The 16961-nt window shown below is 46.9% G+C and overlaps 1 protein-coding gene across 1 annotated transcript; it reads right to left on the minus strand.

Moving 5' to 3' along the window:
* Positions 1-1121: 1121 nt before the first annotated feature.
* SLC22A7 (solute carrier family 22 member 7) lies at positions 1122-16058 on the minus strand. The gene is made up of 10 exons (XM_009096157.4): positions 15681-16058; positions 12818-12921; positions 8686-8840; positions 7125-7293; positions 4612-4729; positions 3659-3768; positions 3362-3576; positions 2917-3025; positions 1370-1576; positions 1122-1185 (listed from the first exon to the last, which is right to left on the minus strand). The coding sequence occupies exons 1-10, from the start codon at positions 16056-16058 to the stop codon at positions 1122-1124; spliced, it is 1629 nt and encodes a 542-aa protein (XP_009094405.2).
* Positions 16059-16961: the final 903 nt, after the last annotated feature.

Genomic DNA, 16961 nt, shown 5'->3' on the forward strand with positions numbered 1-16961 from the left:
TAGCTGCTGTCATAGCAGCTAAAAAAAATTCTCCAGGCAGCTTGTTTCTACTAGGAGGTGCTCTTGGACCTGGGATGGGATGTGTCTCTGCATCTGTTTTCAGATGCATCCTCAGTGTGTGTTCTCTTCACAGTGTTGTGTGTGGTTTAGCTTAAAACACCTTGCAGCTCAGGGAATCACAGAGCACCTGGGACTCAGATCCTGAAGCCATTCCCTCTTCCTAGTTTGGGTATGTGCTCTTTATCAGGATTCCAAAATTATAGGTCATTCCAACTGATAGATAATTTGGTGTCTCTCTCTGTTGGTTGCATAATGAAGCACAAGAAGCAAAGATATTCCATAGAGTTAAGATCAATGTGTTAGATCAATAAGCAGAATGAAATCCAATAATGGACTACTCAATATTCCATGCAAATTTTCCCGTAGCAAGGTGGATTTTGTTTGTTTTTTTTTGTTTTTTTTTTTTTTGTTTTTGTTTTTTTTTTCCTATAGCTTAAAGTATAATTCTTGCATACACACTAGATTTAAATGCAAAACCTTTTTTCTTCTTTGTGTATGTAGGAAAAATGCTCGCGGTTAACCCATTCTCAGTGTGACTCCTGCATGTGCTTTTTTCTGGCTTTGAGCCTCAGTGTGAAAACCATCCAGACCTCTTCTAAATACAAGAAATATTTGTAGCTACAGTTTGTGGTTTGAAATGAACCATAAATTACCACCCAGCTGGATTTATTAGAGCTTATTTGGGTTTGTGTGATTCACACTCGGTATTTTTCTGGCTGCATTGTTTCTCCAGGTGTAGGAACCAATGGACTACAGTTTCTGGAAGGCCCTGCACGGATCTGAAAGGTCCAAGTCCAACAAGGCCAAAGACTGGAAGAGCTTAGCACAAGGTGCCTTTATTTCCACACCCAGTTGGATCTGAGCATCCTTGCTGCTGGCCACACTACAGAGAGAGGGTTAACTCCTGCCAGCTGGTGTCCTGATCTGCCTCCTTCCTCCCTTGTCCTCAGTTCCACTTCCCTTGGGATTGAGGTCGGTGGGCAGCAAAGGCTCTTTCCCTGGCAGATCAGAGCATGGCTCAGTTTGTGTAGTCCTCCATGGTGGCTGTCCCACGGGGTTCCTCACTTCAGGAGAGCCTGCAGTGGCACGCCCTCGGGAATGCTGGCTTCTGGCGGCACTTTTACTCTGGAAGAAAAGAAATCACCTTTGGGCTGATGGGCAGAAAAGCGGGAAGGCCAACAGGCCAACAACACAGCTGGGCTGTCCCTTCTTCCCCTGCCGCGCACAGCTGGGGAACTGCAGGCAGCAGAGGGGGATGTCCCCTCTCCTCGTCAGCATCCACGTGCAGGGCAGGAGGGAGGTGACTCACTGTGGCTTCTCGACGTCCTCGATGCCCTCGGGAAGGCGCGCGTTGAGCGTCTCCGGCAGCAGGAAGGCTGCGGCGCCGCTGCACACCGCCACGCCGCAGTATGTCACCTGGGGCAGGGACCGCCACACCTCGTCCAGCAGGAACACCAGCGGGGCCAGGGCCCCTCCCAGGCGCGCCAGGAAGGAGTTGTACCCCATCCCGTTCTGCCTGGAAAGGTGCAGACACCACGGGAAACAGAGGGCTACTCGTGTCATGCCAGACCTCTGCACTTTTCCCTGCAATTTTCTCTGCGTGTTGAGGCTTTTTTCCCCCTGTTTTTTCACTCTACCATTTTTAAAATTTTTTTTCTTCATATCTTACTAAAATCATCATCAATCCCAGAGATCAACTGTAGCTGCTGTGAGAAATATATTTGTCTATTGTGAGAAAGAAGCTGCAGTTCCACACAAAGAACACCCGCTCTAAAGCTGTTTCCACTTTAAATGTCTAAACCCTGATAGCATTTTCTAATAGTAAGACTAGTGAGTCTTCCAACCTGCTCAGAGCAAATCCAAGTTCCTCCTTCTCCCAGGTACTTCCAGGCAGGTGGCATACACTAGAGATAGCTGTGAGCATTTTTGGTCCAAGGAAGGAGCCCTTGGAGATGAGACCAGAAATAAGACCTAATTTTGAGGGGATGGGTGGCATTTCACACTCATGACAAAGATCCTGCTTGTGCATATACGGAACAAGTACTGCAGAAGGAACCAACAATCTTGTCTTTGCCAATGTCTTTGAGCATGAAAGATACAAACTGATCTGGGATAAGAAGCAGCAGATCAGTGTGACCGCTTTGGTTTAAATGTGAATCTTTCCCTGCATGCCACAGACCTTTGAAAGCTGAAGGACTAAATGGCAGAAGAGGATGCTCTGGGCAGGAAGGGACAGAGTGAAGTAGCCCACAAGGCCTGCTGTGATTCATGAGGCTTTTTTCAGACTTTCACAAAGAAATCAGTGAGGTGATGCCCTCCACCAGACTTAGCTATATCCCCGCCTATGCAAATGCTAAATCTGGTGTTATGTTACCATTCCCCAGGTATGTCAAATAAACTCTGTTTTTCCTCCTAAAAGGCTGGTTAATGCCTGCTTTAATATCATCCAATGTCCAAAAGACTCTCAAACATGTGGTAGTATGTGTTCCTTGTAAAACTTGGTATTTCAAGTTATCATTTTCAGGCTCTTTTAACAGTTCCCGACAGATTATAACAGGGAACAAAGACTTTACTAAGCACAGGTGCTTTATGGAGTGCAAAGATCTTCCCACACAGAATACTCCTCACCTTTCCATTCATCTTCCTGTCAGCACAACGTAACCACCCACAACCCAGGTGAACAAAACTGTGGCTTTCTGCCTCTCTCTTGTGAGTATATGAAATCCCTAGAACCTGCTAGCTCCAGAGGCAAGGGGCCAGTGCTGCAGGGTAGTCACCAGCACATCCTGCTGTGCTGATGGCCTGAGCACCCCAGCCTGGCCCTGGGGGTGTGCTCAGGTGGGTGTCATCTCTTACCTCAGAATGGTGGGGTAGAGCTCTGAGGTGTACAGGAAGACGGTGGTGAAAGCAGCTTCTGAGAAACCCTTGCCCAAAATGGCCACGACTGATCTCAGGGAGGTGAAGGCTGGGGGAAAGGAAAGGCATTTATGGCAGTGAGCTCCCTCTGGGAAGGAACTTCCAGGTCTAAGAAGGGAGAAGGTTCAGTGCTCCCACACAGCTTCTTAGCCCTGGAGCTGCTTCTTGGCCCTGGAGCTTGACAGTGACTGGAAACCATCTGCTGTGACCAGATATTGGGGTTAGCCCACATTAGTGACCTTGTCTTGTGGACACCCTTCAGGTGGAGAACTTCTCTACAAAGAATTGCCTATGGACAAATCCATGGCTCTCCTTCTCCAGCACTGCACCACATGGACTCTCTCCCCCTTTAGCCAGCACTGTGTAGAGCAGAAGAGCCTCTCACACTTGGGGATGACGATGTTGGCTCCTATGCAGACTCCAGACAGGATGAGTGTCCACGCCTGGCTCTGCCGCCGGCCGATTCGGTTCACCAGCACGTACATGGCCATCTTGGCTGGAATCTCAATGACACCAAAGACAAACTGGGAGAGGTAGGTGCTGAGCCCAAAGCCAGTCAGGTTCATGCTCAAGCCGTAATAAGAGAAGGCAGCACCAAACCTGCAAGGAGCGGGTGCAGTTGGGACCAAGGGAAATCCCTCTGGAACTGCAGGATGAATTTCCCCTGTGTGACATCACTTACCACACTACACCAGAACACAGAGAGATCTTCCTCAGGACTGGGGTCCTGAACAAGCTGATGTAGGAATAACTCCCTCCCATGTTTTTGTCTGTTGCCATCCTTGTGAGGGCCTGGCAGAGATGGGAAGAAGGAAATAGCTCAGCTGCTGTGCTGTTAGGATGCAGACATGAAATCCCAGACAGGCTGGGGACTTTGCCCTTCCCAGCTTCAGATCCACCTTGGATTTTCCATACATTCTCTTTGCAGAACCATTCTCTGAGCATACATTTTCAGAGTCATATCTTCCTATAACTTTACAGATTGCCTGCTATTTTAGACCTCTTTTTCTTCTCATGGTTTCATTTTCCCTCTCACCTACATGCCCCATGTAGCAGAGAGGTCTGTAGAGAAATGGCAGATGGAAAAGTCAGTGTTGGCCAGTTCCACCCTCTTCCCCATGTGGCTGCCTGCTGTTGTATGAAAAGCCAGCAGTGAGCTTCATGCTTTGTTCTTAGGAGTGCATTCATTTAAAGAGTAATTATTTATCCATCTACTTCTATAAATACAGAAAACCTTAAAAGTCAAGCACTGAGAAGAAGTTCTTCACTGCCTGTGAAGAAGAAGAGACTGCTTGTCCAAAAAGCTTTTTGGCAATTGATTGAGGAGTAAGTACCAGCAGAGTTAATAAGTTCTACTCACTGTGTATTTACTCCAGTGCTCAGTCCACTGAGGCCTCTTGCCATGGCAAAAACGAGTGGAAAGACACTTCACCTAATGGATGGGATTTCTGGCCTTATGGGAGCTGAGCTGAAGCTTTATCTTTAGGAGTGGATTTCTGCTTTCTAGAGGAAAATGCCCACAGTGCCCCACAGACCACACTGCAGGCCAAGCATTGCTCCAGGTATCAAGCAGAAGTAAAACAGAGAGACAAAGTGTGAAAACAAGAACGTGTGTCTGGATTTCCAGTTCCTTACCTCTGGTGAGACAGCAAAGTCTTTCCTTCCATTCATTCTTGCACATCTGAGCAGGTGCCTGTGGGCTTGCTTCACTTTGCCCTTGGCTATGAGCCACCTGGCAGACTCTGGGACCCACCTGCAGGTGCAAGGAGAGGAGACTGTTCCTCTTGGAGCTGCCTGTTTTCCACCCCATGTCCATGGCTCTGGCATCTTCTCCATGAGACTTCCACCTAAATATAATAACTGTGGTGCATGGGAAGAGTAGTGGGGCACCCTTTTGACAGGCACAGGCTCTTCTACCCCTAAAGGCTGAGCTGGCTGAAGTTCCAAACTCTTGGGGCCAAATTAAAACTGACCCCAGGGAGTTTTTACTTACATATTTGTGCTTTCTGGGACTCTTTAAGCTTTGAAATAGTCAGCCATTAAGAACCACAATGTAGAAAGGATTCAATGAGCTCTATACATACTTTGTTAGTTGCTAAAATGATTTGGTTTTCACAATAATCAAAGCCTTCTGCACACTGGAGTCTCCCACTAGAATGGTCTGAGACCAGATCCCTACAATCCAATGTTTGTGATTCATGTGCCCTAAATCAGATTGCAGTAAAACTAATGAGCAACTGTTGACACTATTCAAGCAGGAATTGAAAATGATGTGTAGAGCAAAAATGTTTGGAGAATTGGTCTTGTTGAAAGTTTTCATCTCCTTCCGACAGGCTTGCAACCTTGGGAAATGTAAAGAAGGAAAGATGGCATTTTGCACTCATTGCCACTGTCTCTAGAGAGTAATACCATGTCTTTTGTTGTCTAATGCCTCCACTGAGTTCTGACATTGTGTCAGTAATATCTACAGAGTGCTAAATTAGATTTTAATTCCATACTTCAGAGACTTTTAATTTTCTGCAGTCACTGACCTTATGGGTGCTTGAAGACTAGAGTATAATTTGTTGGAGAACTAATCTCCATAAAAGATAGTAACATGAGAAGAAAAATCAAACAGTTATGATGAAAAGGGAGGGGGTCCAAATGCATCTGTGAATTTTAGCACTTCCAAGGACTCAGATTTTTATGGCTGGTTGCCCTAGAAAGAGAGCAAAACAACCTGAACTAAAAAAGTCAGCAGGACACCTATTTTAGTTGTGTTGGACTTGATCAGTGAAATACCAGAAGTTACTCTTTAGACTGTGAATGAATCAACTCTGTATTCTAATTTGTATTACTACATGGGGAAATAAAGAAAAAAGATGGAAAAATGAAAGTTTCTTTGATTAAATAAACCATCTCCCATTTTAAGGCTTAGGAGATGTCAGGTATATTTAAATAAGGCTAAAGGAGGAAATTGCCCATAGAAAGCAGGTGTATTTGGCCCATCAGGATGGTTGCACACCTGAGAAAAGCCTTGGGAAGCACAGAGATAAATGAACTTGACCTAGCCTGAAGGTGTGGCTTTCATGGAAAATTCGGTATCCTTCCCAGTGAGGTGGGGACAGGAAATGGATAAATGTTTTATCTTGAGTTTACTCAGGATTAAAACCTGGATCTGGTTGAGTGTTCCTTTATTGTAATCTCTTTTCTTTACTCTGAGCCACATCTGACAGAGCTGGCAGCACCAAATCCTGCTTCCACCTGTCATCCTAATGCCTCAGCCTCATTCCTGCCTCCTCCTTGTCCCCAAAACTGTGATGTAACCTTGGGAGAGACAAAACCCAGGCCACTCTGTTGGGAAGGATGAAGGTTTGACAAGAAAGTCTCACAGATATGTATGTCTAGCAGAAAGATTTTTGAATGTAGAGTCTGAAGAAGGAATAGGAATGAAAGCAAGTTTTGATATAGAAGAAAAGAATTGCTGAGCCAGTCTTACTGGATAACCAAGGAGGCGAAGGGTCTGTTAGTTAGAAGGGGTTTTTTATGATTTAGAGCAAAGGATAAACTTACTTCAAACAAGAAGATGTTTTTATTAAGCAGAAAGATAGCACAGGCAAACAAGTCAGCAAATGTTGCAAGTAGAAAAAAGGTCTCAGAATTTTCCACTGCAAGAAAACTGAAAAACAACTTCTAGCTTAAACTGTAAGGTACTAACTTTCAGTGATTGGAGAATAGTAACATGAACATGGTAATTATAGTAGTTATGATAGGCTTAGATAAAAGTCAAGGTATAGATTGGTTCTTCTGTATTAAGATGCTCAGCAAAAAAAAAAAAAAAATATGTAATGGATTGTAACCTAAACTAGGGGTCTCCAGGCCTGCCTGCAGCTGGAGCTGACAGCTGTAGGCACAGGCTACCACCTGTCACCCACCACCCTGGGCTGCTGTAACTCTTGGATGGAATAAACTGCATTTTGGAGAGCCCCTGGAGCCCCACATCTCTCATTTCAGCTCTTACACCACTCCAGTTTTCTGGAGCTGCCAACTTGGGCAATCCAGGTACAGGACAAAAATGAGTCCTGCTCATCCTGAGGCTGCTGAATGAATCCTAGGATCCACAGAGGAGGCAAATCCCAGTGTGCTTCCATTCTGGTGGCTGCACTCACCACAGGCAGACGATGCTCAGGAGGCAAGGTGCAGTCACAGCCACCAGCAGCCAGTGCCATTCCCTCACCAAGTAGGCTGCCAGGGCCAGCAGCATGTTCCCAATGCTCCAGAAGAGGCTGATCAGGATCCCGGTGAAGGTGCGGTGCTGGACGTCCACCCACTCCATCCCTGCAAGAGGGAGGCAGCATCCAGCTGGGACATGCAGGATTTCTCCAGGAAGGGAGGGCCTGCAGGGCTTTTTCACAAGGGCAGATCAAGGGAACATCCCTGGTCTGCTCCTTCACAAAGTTCCCCTCTTTGGCTGATATTTGGAATATTAAAATATTCAGCCACAGTACTTAGGCTGTTGCAAAGCTGTCAGCCACTAAAACAAAACTTCAGGAAAAGAAATACTGGACATGTATTAAGGAACAGTGCTAAAACCACTCTTGGTGATATTTTTTTTATCCCATTAAATAGCATTCACTTGGTCTCCTTCATCAGCCAGATTTTTTTTCCCCCTAACCATCTTGCCTGCACAGTTTCCCATTTCTCTCTCATTATTCCCATTTCCACTCATGATTTCAGATGAAAGAAGTAGATTGGGAAGAATTGTTGTTCACATGGAGCCCACCCAGAGCAGACAGCAGCAAAAGTGTAAAGCCAGCTGGGGGTCTCCTTGTTTGTGTGTGTGAACTAAAAGCCAGTTTTCCTCCAAAGGTTTGGACATCTTGCTACAACCTCTAACAACCAGAAATGCCCCTCCCAAGCTCTACTATGACTTTCAGGAATCAGCCTTTATAGCAACAAACAAACACAGCAGGCCTTGGGATTTGTCAGGTCTTGTGTGGGCTTTTCCAATACTGAAGCCATTAGAGCATTGACTAGATCTGCAAAAATCCTGGAAATTTCTGCTGCAACTGTTAATTGCTCTTGGGTACAACACTTTTTGCCCAGTATGTCCCAACTGTATCTACAAAATTATCCAGTGGTTTACTGGATATCCTGAAATCTGGAGCTTGTTTTTTATGATGGAATTACCTAAATTCTTTAGCTTCAGTTTTGCCTTGCTCTGTGTGATTTAAAAAAATTTTTTGGTAGTTCTTCTCGTTGTAAAATACAGATTGGCAGCTTAGGAAAACTGAGCAGTTTTTTGGAGGAAAACTCGAAACTGGGAAAGTAGAAACACCCTGTAAATGACACACCATCCTCTCGTGCTGAGGACAGGGCAATGCTGCTGAACTGTCCTAAGTGTGTGCTTGAAAGGTGAGAACTTTGTAGGAGTGGGAAAGGGGCAGAGACCTTGGAGTGTGGCTTTGAATTGTATTGCTGATGCTACCTGACAGGAATTGGGTAGCTTGTTGCAACAGAAGTGCTAACAAGTGTGTTTTGAGTAGACTGTTAAATATTAATTGAACCAACAGCAAATTGTAATTCTGGGATCCTTGCAAGAGGGAAATTGCACGCGCAGCGATTCCCAGACCCCTGTTCCTACCAATCCTGCCCTGCCTGGTAGAGAATTCCCTTCCCACCCACTGTCTGCCAGGAGCCCCCCTGGCAGGCACAGCCCCCCACACTCACCCAAAGGCAGGACTATCAGGGACAGGCCACTCAGGGCCAGCCCAGTGAGGGTCCGTGTGATGGCCAGCATCGTGTAGGACACGGAGGCGGCGCTGAGCATCCCAAAAGCCAGGGAGCATGCCAGGGACAGCTGCAGCATGCTCTTCCTTCCAAACCTGCCATGAGCACAGGCTGGGTTACACTGGCTGGAAACCTGTCATGGGAGCAGGGTTTGAAATGGGCAAAGCAGAGATTTTAGAGGAAAATTAAAGGATGCAGCGTGCTGGAGAGGAGGAAATGGCTCTGGGTCAAGCTGGTGCCACAGTGGTGCAATTCCATGCAGAGCCCACACCATAAATATTGGGAGTCACCACTGGAAAGACCAGTGCTGCTCAGAACAACAAATCTGGCTCTCCTGGCAAACAGCACCACCAAAGGCTGTGATGCCAGCTTCAAATCCTGTGTTGCTGTCACACCCTGCTCCAGTGTCAATGTCCTTCTCCCATGGCTTACTCAGGGCTGGCCACTGCCATCACTCTCAGGGAGGAGACAGAGCTGTGACACTTTCACCCTGCTCCTTGGAAGGAAAAGGAAAGAATCCAATTGTCTGCCCTCATGTGCAAATAGCCCTGAAATCCTGGGGGTTTCTGAGGAATCTGCCAGGATGTTGTTCTCCTGGGGTTTCCTTACCCTGTTTGTCCAGAGTCCTGTGTGGAGAGTGTGGAGAAATCCAAAACATTAAATGCACACAAATGCAATATAAATGTATATAAACACTCACACACTCTCTCACAGACAAAGAAATATGTCTGCACAAATTTCTGCACAACCTATGAAAATCTAAAAATCAAAATGGAGCACAAGGTGTGGGTCTCCTGATGAACATCAGCACTGCCTGTTAGGAAAGCTTAGGCTCAAGCAGCAGCAGTAGATTAAGCCTGCCTGCAGGTGATGTTCAGTCCACAAGGACTGAAATCCTGCTCTGATCCTGGCATCAGGGCTCTCCCAGTGGCCCCCTGAGAAGGATGGTGGAAGGAATGATTGCTCCAGGGGAAAAAGTGGCATGCCAGGACATAACGCCACAGTAACATTCCCAAAAATTATCATAAATTACTTCGTTCAGCAGGTGATAAATGCACCTACTGGCAAAACCCCCCAGCTTGTGGATTGGGTACAGGGAGTTTGCTGAATCTGCTTTGAAATTTAAGCTGGGACAGTTTGTAAAAGACACCTTGATGCCCCTGGGTCAGAACAGGAAGCACCCAGAAACCCCCCAGAGCTGGATCCAGTTTCCAATGGGTGACTGCCCAAGAAAGAAGATACATTTTGTAAATGAAGATTTTCCTTGAAAACACAGTAAGAAGGGTATAAAGCCATAATATTCCCTGCAGGAGTCAAGGCAGCTATTTAAGGAGCCATTACTAGACTCTCAGGAAATGCACACTACTTGCTAGGAAAACCAGGAATGAGCTGGCAGGATTGAACTGCAGGATATAGGGAGGCTGCTGGAAATAATGCCCCTAAAATTGTCTTCAAAAGAGAGTGGCAGGAAAACACAACTTCTGAAAGATTGTAGAAAATACAATAAAAGGAGCAGACTGCAGAAACATAAAAATTAATAAAAAAGCCATTTTCATACAAAAACCCAATCTGGAAGTCTGCCAAAGCATTATTGAACCAATTCAGTACAAGGACCAGGTACAAAAGGAGTCTTTGGAGAAGAGCAGACAATAACAGAAACAATATATATGTATTTTTGCATATATTTGTTCATAGTGAAGGTTTTTGGAGGGTTTACCTGGGTAAAATTTGTCAGTAGAGCAGCTCTCAAATCCAAATATCTGCAATGGCTTAGAAAAAACCTGACCCTGAACAGTAGCAAAATGCCAGATGATTTTCCCCCTGGAGCACCAGAGATGAAATCTCTGCCTCACTGTTAGCACAAAGAAGTGGGATCCCATCTCTGTCAGAGGAAAGGAAGGTTGCTAATGGGAGGTTGACTTTAAAGAGATGGTAGGGAGATGTGGGGGTGACATCTGAGGTTTAACCTAATGATTCTTAATTTTCCTCTTGCTTCCCTAGCCACTACTCATTGCTGCGTGGATGTTTGCCTAGAGCAAAGCTCTGTTTAGCTGTATAATGCCAAAATCTTCCCACTGAGTAGCTATGGTCAGCCCAGAGCCTCCATTTTAAATAGAGGTTTAAATTCTTTCTCTATTTTAGATTAATCTGCCCTGAAATTCTGTCTTCTGATTGTCTTATGCAGTCACAGAGTCCTTTAGCTCCTTCTGCAAAGTCTCCACCCTCTGACCTCATCTCTGCCAGACTCAGCATCCCCTCCCCACTTGCTCCCTTCCCAGATTATTTATGAACGCTCTGAAAAACACAAACATCCAAGCACAGGCTGCTCCCCTGTCATAATGGAGCATTGCATCTCCTCTCTTCTTCCTGGCTTTTACTTGTTCAGTCATGCTGAGACCTTCCTTCTCACCCTGGGGCAGATCAGTGTCTGAAGGAGTGTTTGATAAGGAGGCTGAGATGGTGTCTCCTCTGCTGACCTGCCTGCTGATCCATGCAAAGAAATCCTGTACATTGGTAAGGCTTGGATCTTTTGGAAAGCCCAGCTGATCCTTCCCTGGTGTGTCCTACCTCGCCCTGGGGCTCTGGCTCCACCTTTCAGAGGAGTTTCTGCCAATTTGCCTGGTGCAGACAGAGGTCAGGCTGCCTGGCACTCCTGAGATCTTTTTTGGAGACCAGTTAAAAGCTTTTCTATCCCCAAGATGATGTAGGGCTCCAGGACAATGTTTCCTTACTCTTGGCATTTAACTGGCATTCCTCTGGTGTATTTCTCTCTGCCTTCTTCTGTCAGCTCCTTTCAAAGCTCCAGCTCCAGCACCTGCCTCTACACATTCTCCCACCGTGAGCACAGACTCATTTATGTCTCACACTACAGTATTTTTATTTCCAGATGCTCCTTTTATGCCTTGATCCTCTGCTGGCTCTTCCCCCTAACAATCCATTTGTGAAACAAATTCCTTTTCATTTTGTGCTGCCTTGTGTTGTCTTATTTTCTGCCATATTTTGTCCTGCTCCTTTTCTCAATTCTGAATTTCTCTCCCTCCAGCTGTGCTATAAAACTATTGTGATTACAAAGCCCAGGCACACAGTTTGAAAATCATGCAGGTGTCTTGAGTCCTTGTACAAGCATAGCCATGTACCCAAGGGTAAAGATATGGATGTAAAAATTCCCATCTGCAGCACTAAAGTCTCTGGGTCCTTCACACTTCAGGTTCCCCTCTGCAGTGATTTTGCAGCTTGCTGTACTCTAATTCCTCCCAGAGGAAGGAAATCAGGAAGCAGTTTCCCAGTAATTAATTATATACAGGGAACAGCACATCCCAACTGCGTGCCTGGACTCTCTGTCCTCTGTCGGGTTTCCTGGTTTTGCTGTTTGCAAAAGTATTCAGTTTCTTATCTGATGGCCTTTCTAGATTATTACTTGTATTTATTTTTCAGGTTTATATTATCACATCCTTACATTTAACCAGAGAGAGCAGATTTATATCTGTTTTCTTCATTGCTTCACCTCTTCCTTAAGGAATAAATACCTCCCTGCTTGTAAAGCATCTCCTTTACCCCGATTCTCTAGGAATGACAGAGTCAGATTTTGCTTGCTGGAAACTCTTTTAAGCTATGGCAAGAAATTGCTCTGAGCCCCTCACTTGGGTGTCATTAGCCAATTTGTGTATAATTTGCAAGGAGTGAATTTGTGTATAATTTGTAAGGAGTTCACTCTTTTAGCCTTTTCCTTCAGCTTTGTATCAACAAGCTTACTCCATTTTTAGACTGAAGCTGGTCTGGCAGACTGGATTTTTTTGTTTATTTGATTTTTTATTGTTCCTGCAGCACTTCTGACCACAGTCAGCAGTGCATCTGACTCCTAACCAAGGCCAGAACTGCTTCTCTGATCCGGGAAGCATTCAGTGGCTCACTGATCCGGGAAGTGTTTACTCCCAGTGAGAGGCTGGATCTCCCTTTGCAGCTGCCTCTTCTCCTTCCCCCACCCCTCTGACTGCCTGGTGGAGGTCACATGTTGGTGGCATTCTTCCTGTGAAGCTGAGGCCCTGGAGGAGCAGCCTGGGAGGGCTCAAACCTGTCGGAAAGGTCCCCGAACACCATGGCCCCCATGGTGACACCAATGAAGAAGAAGGTTGCTGTTGCCTGGTTCAGCCCACGCTGCTCACACACGAGGTCCCACTGAAACACAAGGCCAAAATTACACTTAGTGCCCAGCCCAGTCCCTGCTGCCTTCTCACACTCCTTCATTCCATTGTGTCTTGCAGTTTGTATCTGCTGAGTCTGATGGACGGCTGGGGCCCTGTACTAAACTGCACATCAGACAGTGCCAGGGTCCTGGAAAATGGAAAGCTGCATCCTACAAAAGTCCCAGTTATCCATCCCCACTGTGACAGCCTCTCTGTGAACACTTCATAGAAGCACAGAACCATAGAAGAGGCTGAGTTGGAAGGGACCCATCAGGGTCATTGAGTCCAACTCCTGGCCCTGCACAGGACACTCCAAAAATCACCCCAAGTGCCTGAGACTGTTGTCCAAATGCTTCTGGAGCTCTGTCAGGCTTGGTGCTGTGACCACTGCCCTGGGGAGCCTGTTCCAGTGCCCAACCACCCTCTGGGTGAAAAACTTTTCTCTAACATCCAGCTTAAATCTCCCCTGACTCAACTTCAGGCTATTCCCATGGATTCTGTCCCTGGTCACCACAGAGAAAAGATCAGTGTCCAACCCTCCACTTCCCCCTGTGGGGATGTTGAAGACCCCAATGAAGTCTGCCCTCAGTCTCCTCCAGGCTGGACAGACCAAGTGACCTCAGGCACTCCTCATAGGTCTTCCTCTCCAGACCCTTCACCATCCTCATGGCTCTCCAGTAGCTGAATGCCTCTTTTATATTGTGGTGCCCAAAATTGCCCCCGGGACTTGAGGTGAGGCTGCCCCAGTGCAGAGCAGAGCAGGACAATCCCCTCCTTTGCCTGGTTGGTGATGCTGTGCCTGATGCACCCCAGGACAGGGCTGGGCATCAGAAAACTTTCCTGGGTACCACGCACGGAGAGTTCCCCATTTTCTTCTCCTGACCTCTGCCAGACCTGCCCAGGTGCAAGTCTCCCCCAGCTCCCTCTGCTGTGCCCTGAGACTGCCCTGGTGAGCTGGGCACTGGCAGGGTGTCCCACTGCAGTGAGCTGTCACACCCACCCCTCAGTGAGCATTGGAGGAAGTTGTGATGATAACCAGTTTCTCTTGCCCTGACCAGTTTCCTTGGAAGTTGTCTGTGCAGGGAAGAAGGAGGGCAGAGGGGAAGTAAGGTCAAATACTTTCTTTTGATACTAACCTATTGATTCCATACTGAGGAGTTGGTTTGGACATTCATCCTTAAGTTAATGAACATAATTTTACTTTCTTAGAAGGGCAAATATCACAAATCTCTACAGAATGTTGTGGCCAAGCCGCAGAGTTAATTTTCTTTGTGTGCAAATGTGGCAAAATTTAATTATCAACCCAGACTTGCAGCCTCTCTGATGAGGCCAGCTAGACCTCGAGCAACCTTTCTTGCTACAAGAGCAGAATTCCAGAGAAAGCCCTGGTCCTTTCATGGGTCCCAAGGCTGCTGGCTATGGGAGAAGCATCAAGAGGCTCCATGCTGCAGAGTACATCCTTCTAGCCTCTCCCTCAGCACTGTTTCACATCTTTCTCCAGTGCAGAAATGAGGTACAGACCCAGGGCACACTCGACCATCACCCCTGTGAGGAGCAGGAGTGGTTGAGTGGTGGGGAGGAAGCACCAGCTCCAGGCTAAGACTTGTCCCTGCTCCCACTGAGACAACCAGCACTGTCCTTCTAACCCAACTGTGTCCCTTTTGCCTGACCAGATTTCCCCTTCCCTGAGACCTTGTGTGATTTGGACTGTTTCCCAAGGAAAGTAAAGCATTAACACCCAGAGGTATCGCTGCTAGCCCTGGAAAAGTGTTTCAGAAGGTGGGTGGTTAATATTTGATGGGCAGGGACCTTTGCAGGCTCAAGGTTATGGCTGGTTATGAGCTCAGTGGAAGACCCTCAGAGAGAACATTTGATTTGGCAGAGAGATATTGGTGGTAAGAGAAGAGAGGTAGCACAACCCTGGTGAAGAGAAGAGAGAAGAGAGAAGAGAGAGAGAGAAGAGAGAAGAGAGAAGAGAGAAGAGAGAAGAGAGAAGAGAGAAGAGAGAAGAGAGAAGAGAGAAGAGAGAAGAGAGAAGAGAGAAGAGAGAAGAGAAGAGACGAGACAGAGAGAGAGAGAGAAGAGAAGAGAAGAGAAGAGAAGAGAAGAGAGAGAAGGAAGAGAAGAGAAGAGAAGAGAAGAGAAGAGAAGAGAAGAGAAGAGAAGAGAAGAGAAGCACGAAGAGAAGAGAAGAGAAGAGCAAGAGGAAGAGAAGAGAAAGAGAAGAGAAGAGAAGAGAAGAGAAGAGAAGAGAAGAGAAGAGAAGAAAGTGAAGATCAGTGAGAAGAGAAGAAAGTGAAGATCAGTGAGGAGGGGTGGCCAAGGGAATAGAAGTTATAAAGTGTTTGGAAAACCAAGAAGGGTAATCAAGAGCTCCTGTGAAAGCCTGACAGATGCAATCTTGTGCAAATGCCACACAGAGAAAATCCTATATCTGTGTCTCTCCACTGCCATCTGACCCCCTCCCAAATCTCTCAATCTTCTGGAGAAATTAGGATGATTATAATGAGAAATGTTGGCATCAATCTAAGCAGGATGAGATGCTCACAAAAATGATATCAATAAATCTTAGCTCCTATACTGAGCTTCAGAGAACTTCCCCCTCCCAGGACATCTCTGAACAGGTTATGTCCACTGGTTACAGTGCACAGATTCCCCTCTAATTCTGTGCACTCAGCAAACACCTCTCCATCTTCTCCTCAAAGCACAGAGCTAATTTCAATTTTGGCTGGATCCCAGGCCAGGAATTACCTGGGTGGAGATGGTGGAGGTGAACTGTGAGTGGTCATAGACCCATCCGTGCTGGCAGTGCTGGATGATGGATTTGTTTTCTGGCTGCAGGGAGGAGTTGAGCAGCAGGTGGAACTGAGGCTGTGAGAACATCTCACAGGAGCTGAAAGTGCCATCGGGCTTCTGAGGGATGCTGATGAGCAGAACTTCCTCCGTGGTGAGATTCACAAATGCCTCTTGGTGTGGAATTGCACAGTGATGAGAGGGGGTAGCAGCGAGAAAATTGTGCAGCAGGAAATGCATGGGAAGGCTGATTCTTGAGAGGCAGAGGATAGCCAAAATCAAAATCTGGAATCTGCCAAAGCCCCCAATTTCCAGCAAGAGATCCTCAAATTTCATCTTTCCTGTGGAGTTTGCTCATTCAGAGCAGCTAGGTACCAAGGAGCAGCCACATGAGCTTGAAAAGCAGCCTCTGCTCCTGGAGCTCAGCTTCCCATGGCTTTTCATACAGCCACCTCTTGGACTTTGAGACCTTGCTGAAAGGTGCCAAAAGTCACAGTGGAACTCTCCATTTAGGGAGTAGCCAAAGAAATGATCCTGTGTGCCCACAACACAACCCTTGCAAACGCACCCAGCACAGGGCACCTGATCTGTTTGGAGTCCTTTCCTCCTGCTGTGGTTTTGGACAGGGACATCTGCATTAGGAAGGGAGGCTGTGGGGACAGCACTGTGAGAGCATTCTCGTTTCTCATGTGAAGGTCCTGCAGCAAACTCTGCCTGGTGTGAGCTGGTCAGCAGCCAGACCCACTGGGCTGTGACAGAGGCCTCGGGAGGAGCAGGGGTGTCCCACTGTGTCAGGGCATCCAAGGACACCAAGCTTGGCTGCTGAACTCCAGCCAAGTGTGTTTTGGTGTGGTTTGTGTCCAGCCATGCCCTTGGAGCAGGGAGTGTAGAGAGGCTGAGAGGCTGCCAGGAAGGGAGATGTGTCTCAGGGTGGATGCAATCAGGGAGGTGTGCCTTTGGGGTGAAAAGGTGGGTGAGGGCCACCTGCTCACCTGTGCCTTGCAAAGAATGGAAAAAGTGGAAATGTTTCCCCACAAAGTGCTTTTCTCCACCTGGAAAGGTGTTTTCCCAGGACAAAGGCAAGGAGTTGATGAGAGCTGCAGTGCTGGCTGGCAGAGAGGCTGCAGCTCTCATGCTGGGGGCCATGACACACTCTGCAGGGTCCAGCCCTGTGCTGGTGTGCTCTGGGGACTGATGTGACAGCCAAAGGAGTGAATGTGCAACCCCTGACAGGGCCAC

This window comes from Serinus canaria, chromosome 3 (genome assembly GCF_022539315.1).
Source record: "Serinus canaria isolate serCan28SL12 chromosome 3, serCan2020, whole genome shotgun sequence".
In the NCBI taxonomy this organism is placed as follows: Eukaryota; Metazoa; Chordata; class Aves; order Passeriformes; family Fringillidae; genus Serinus; species Serinus canaria.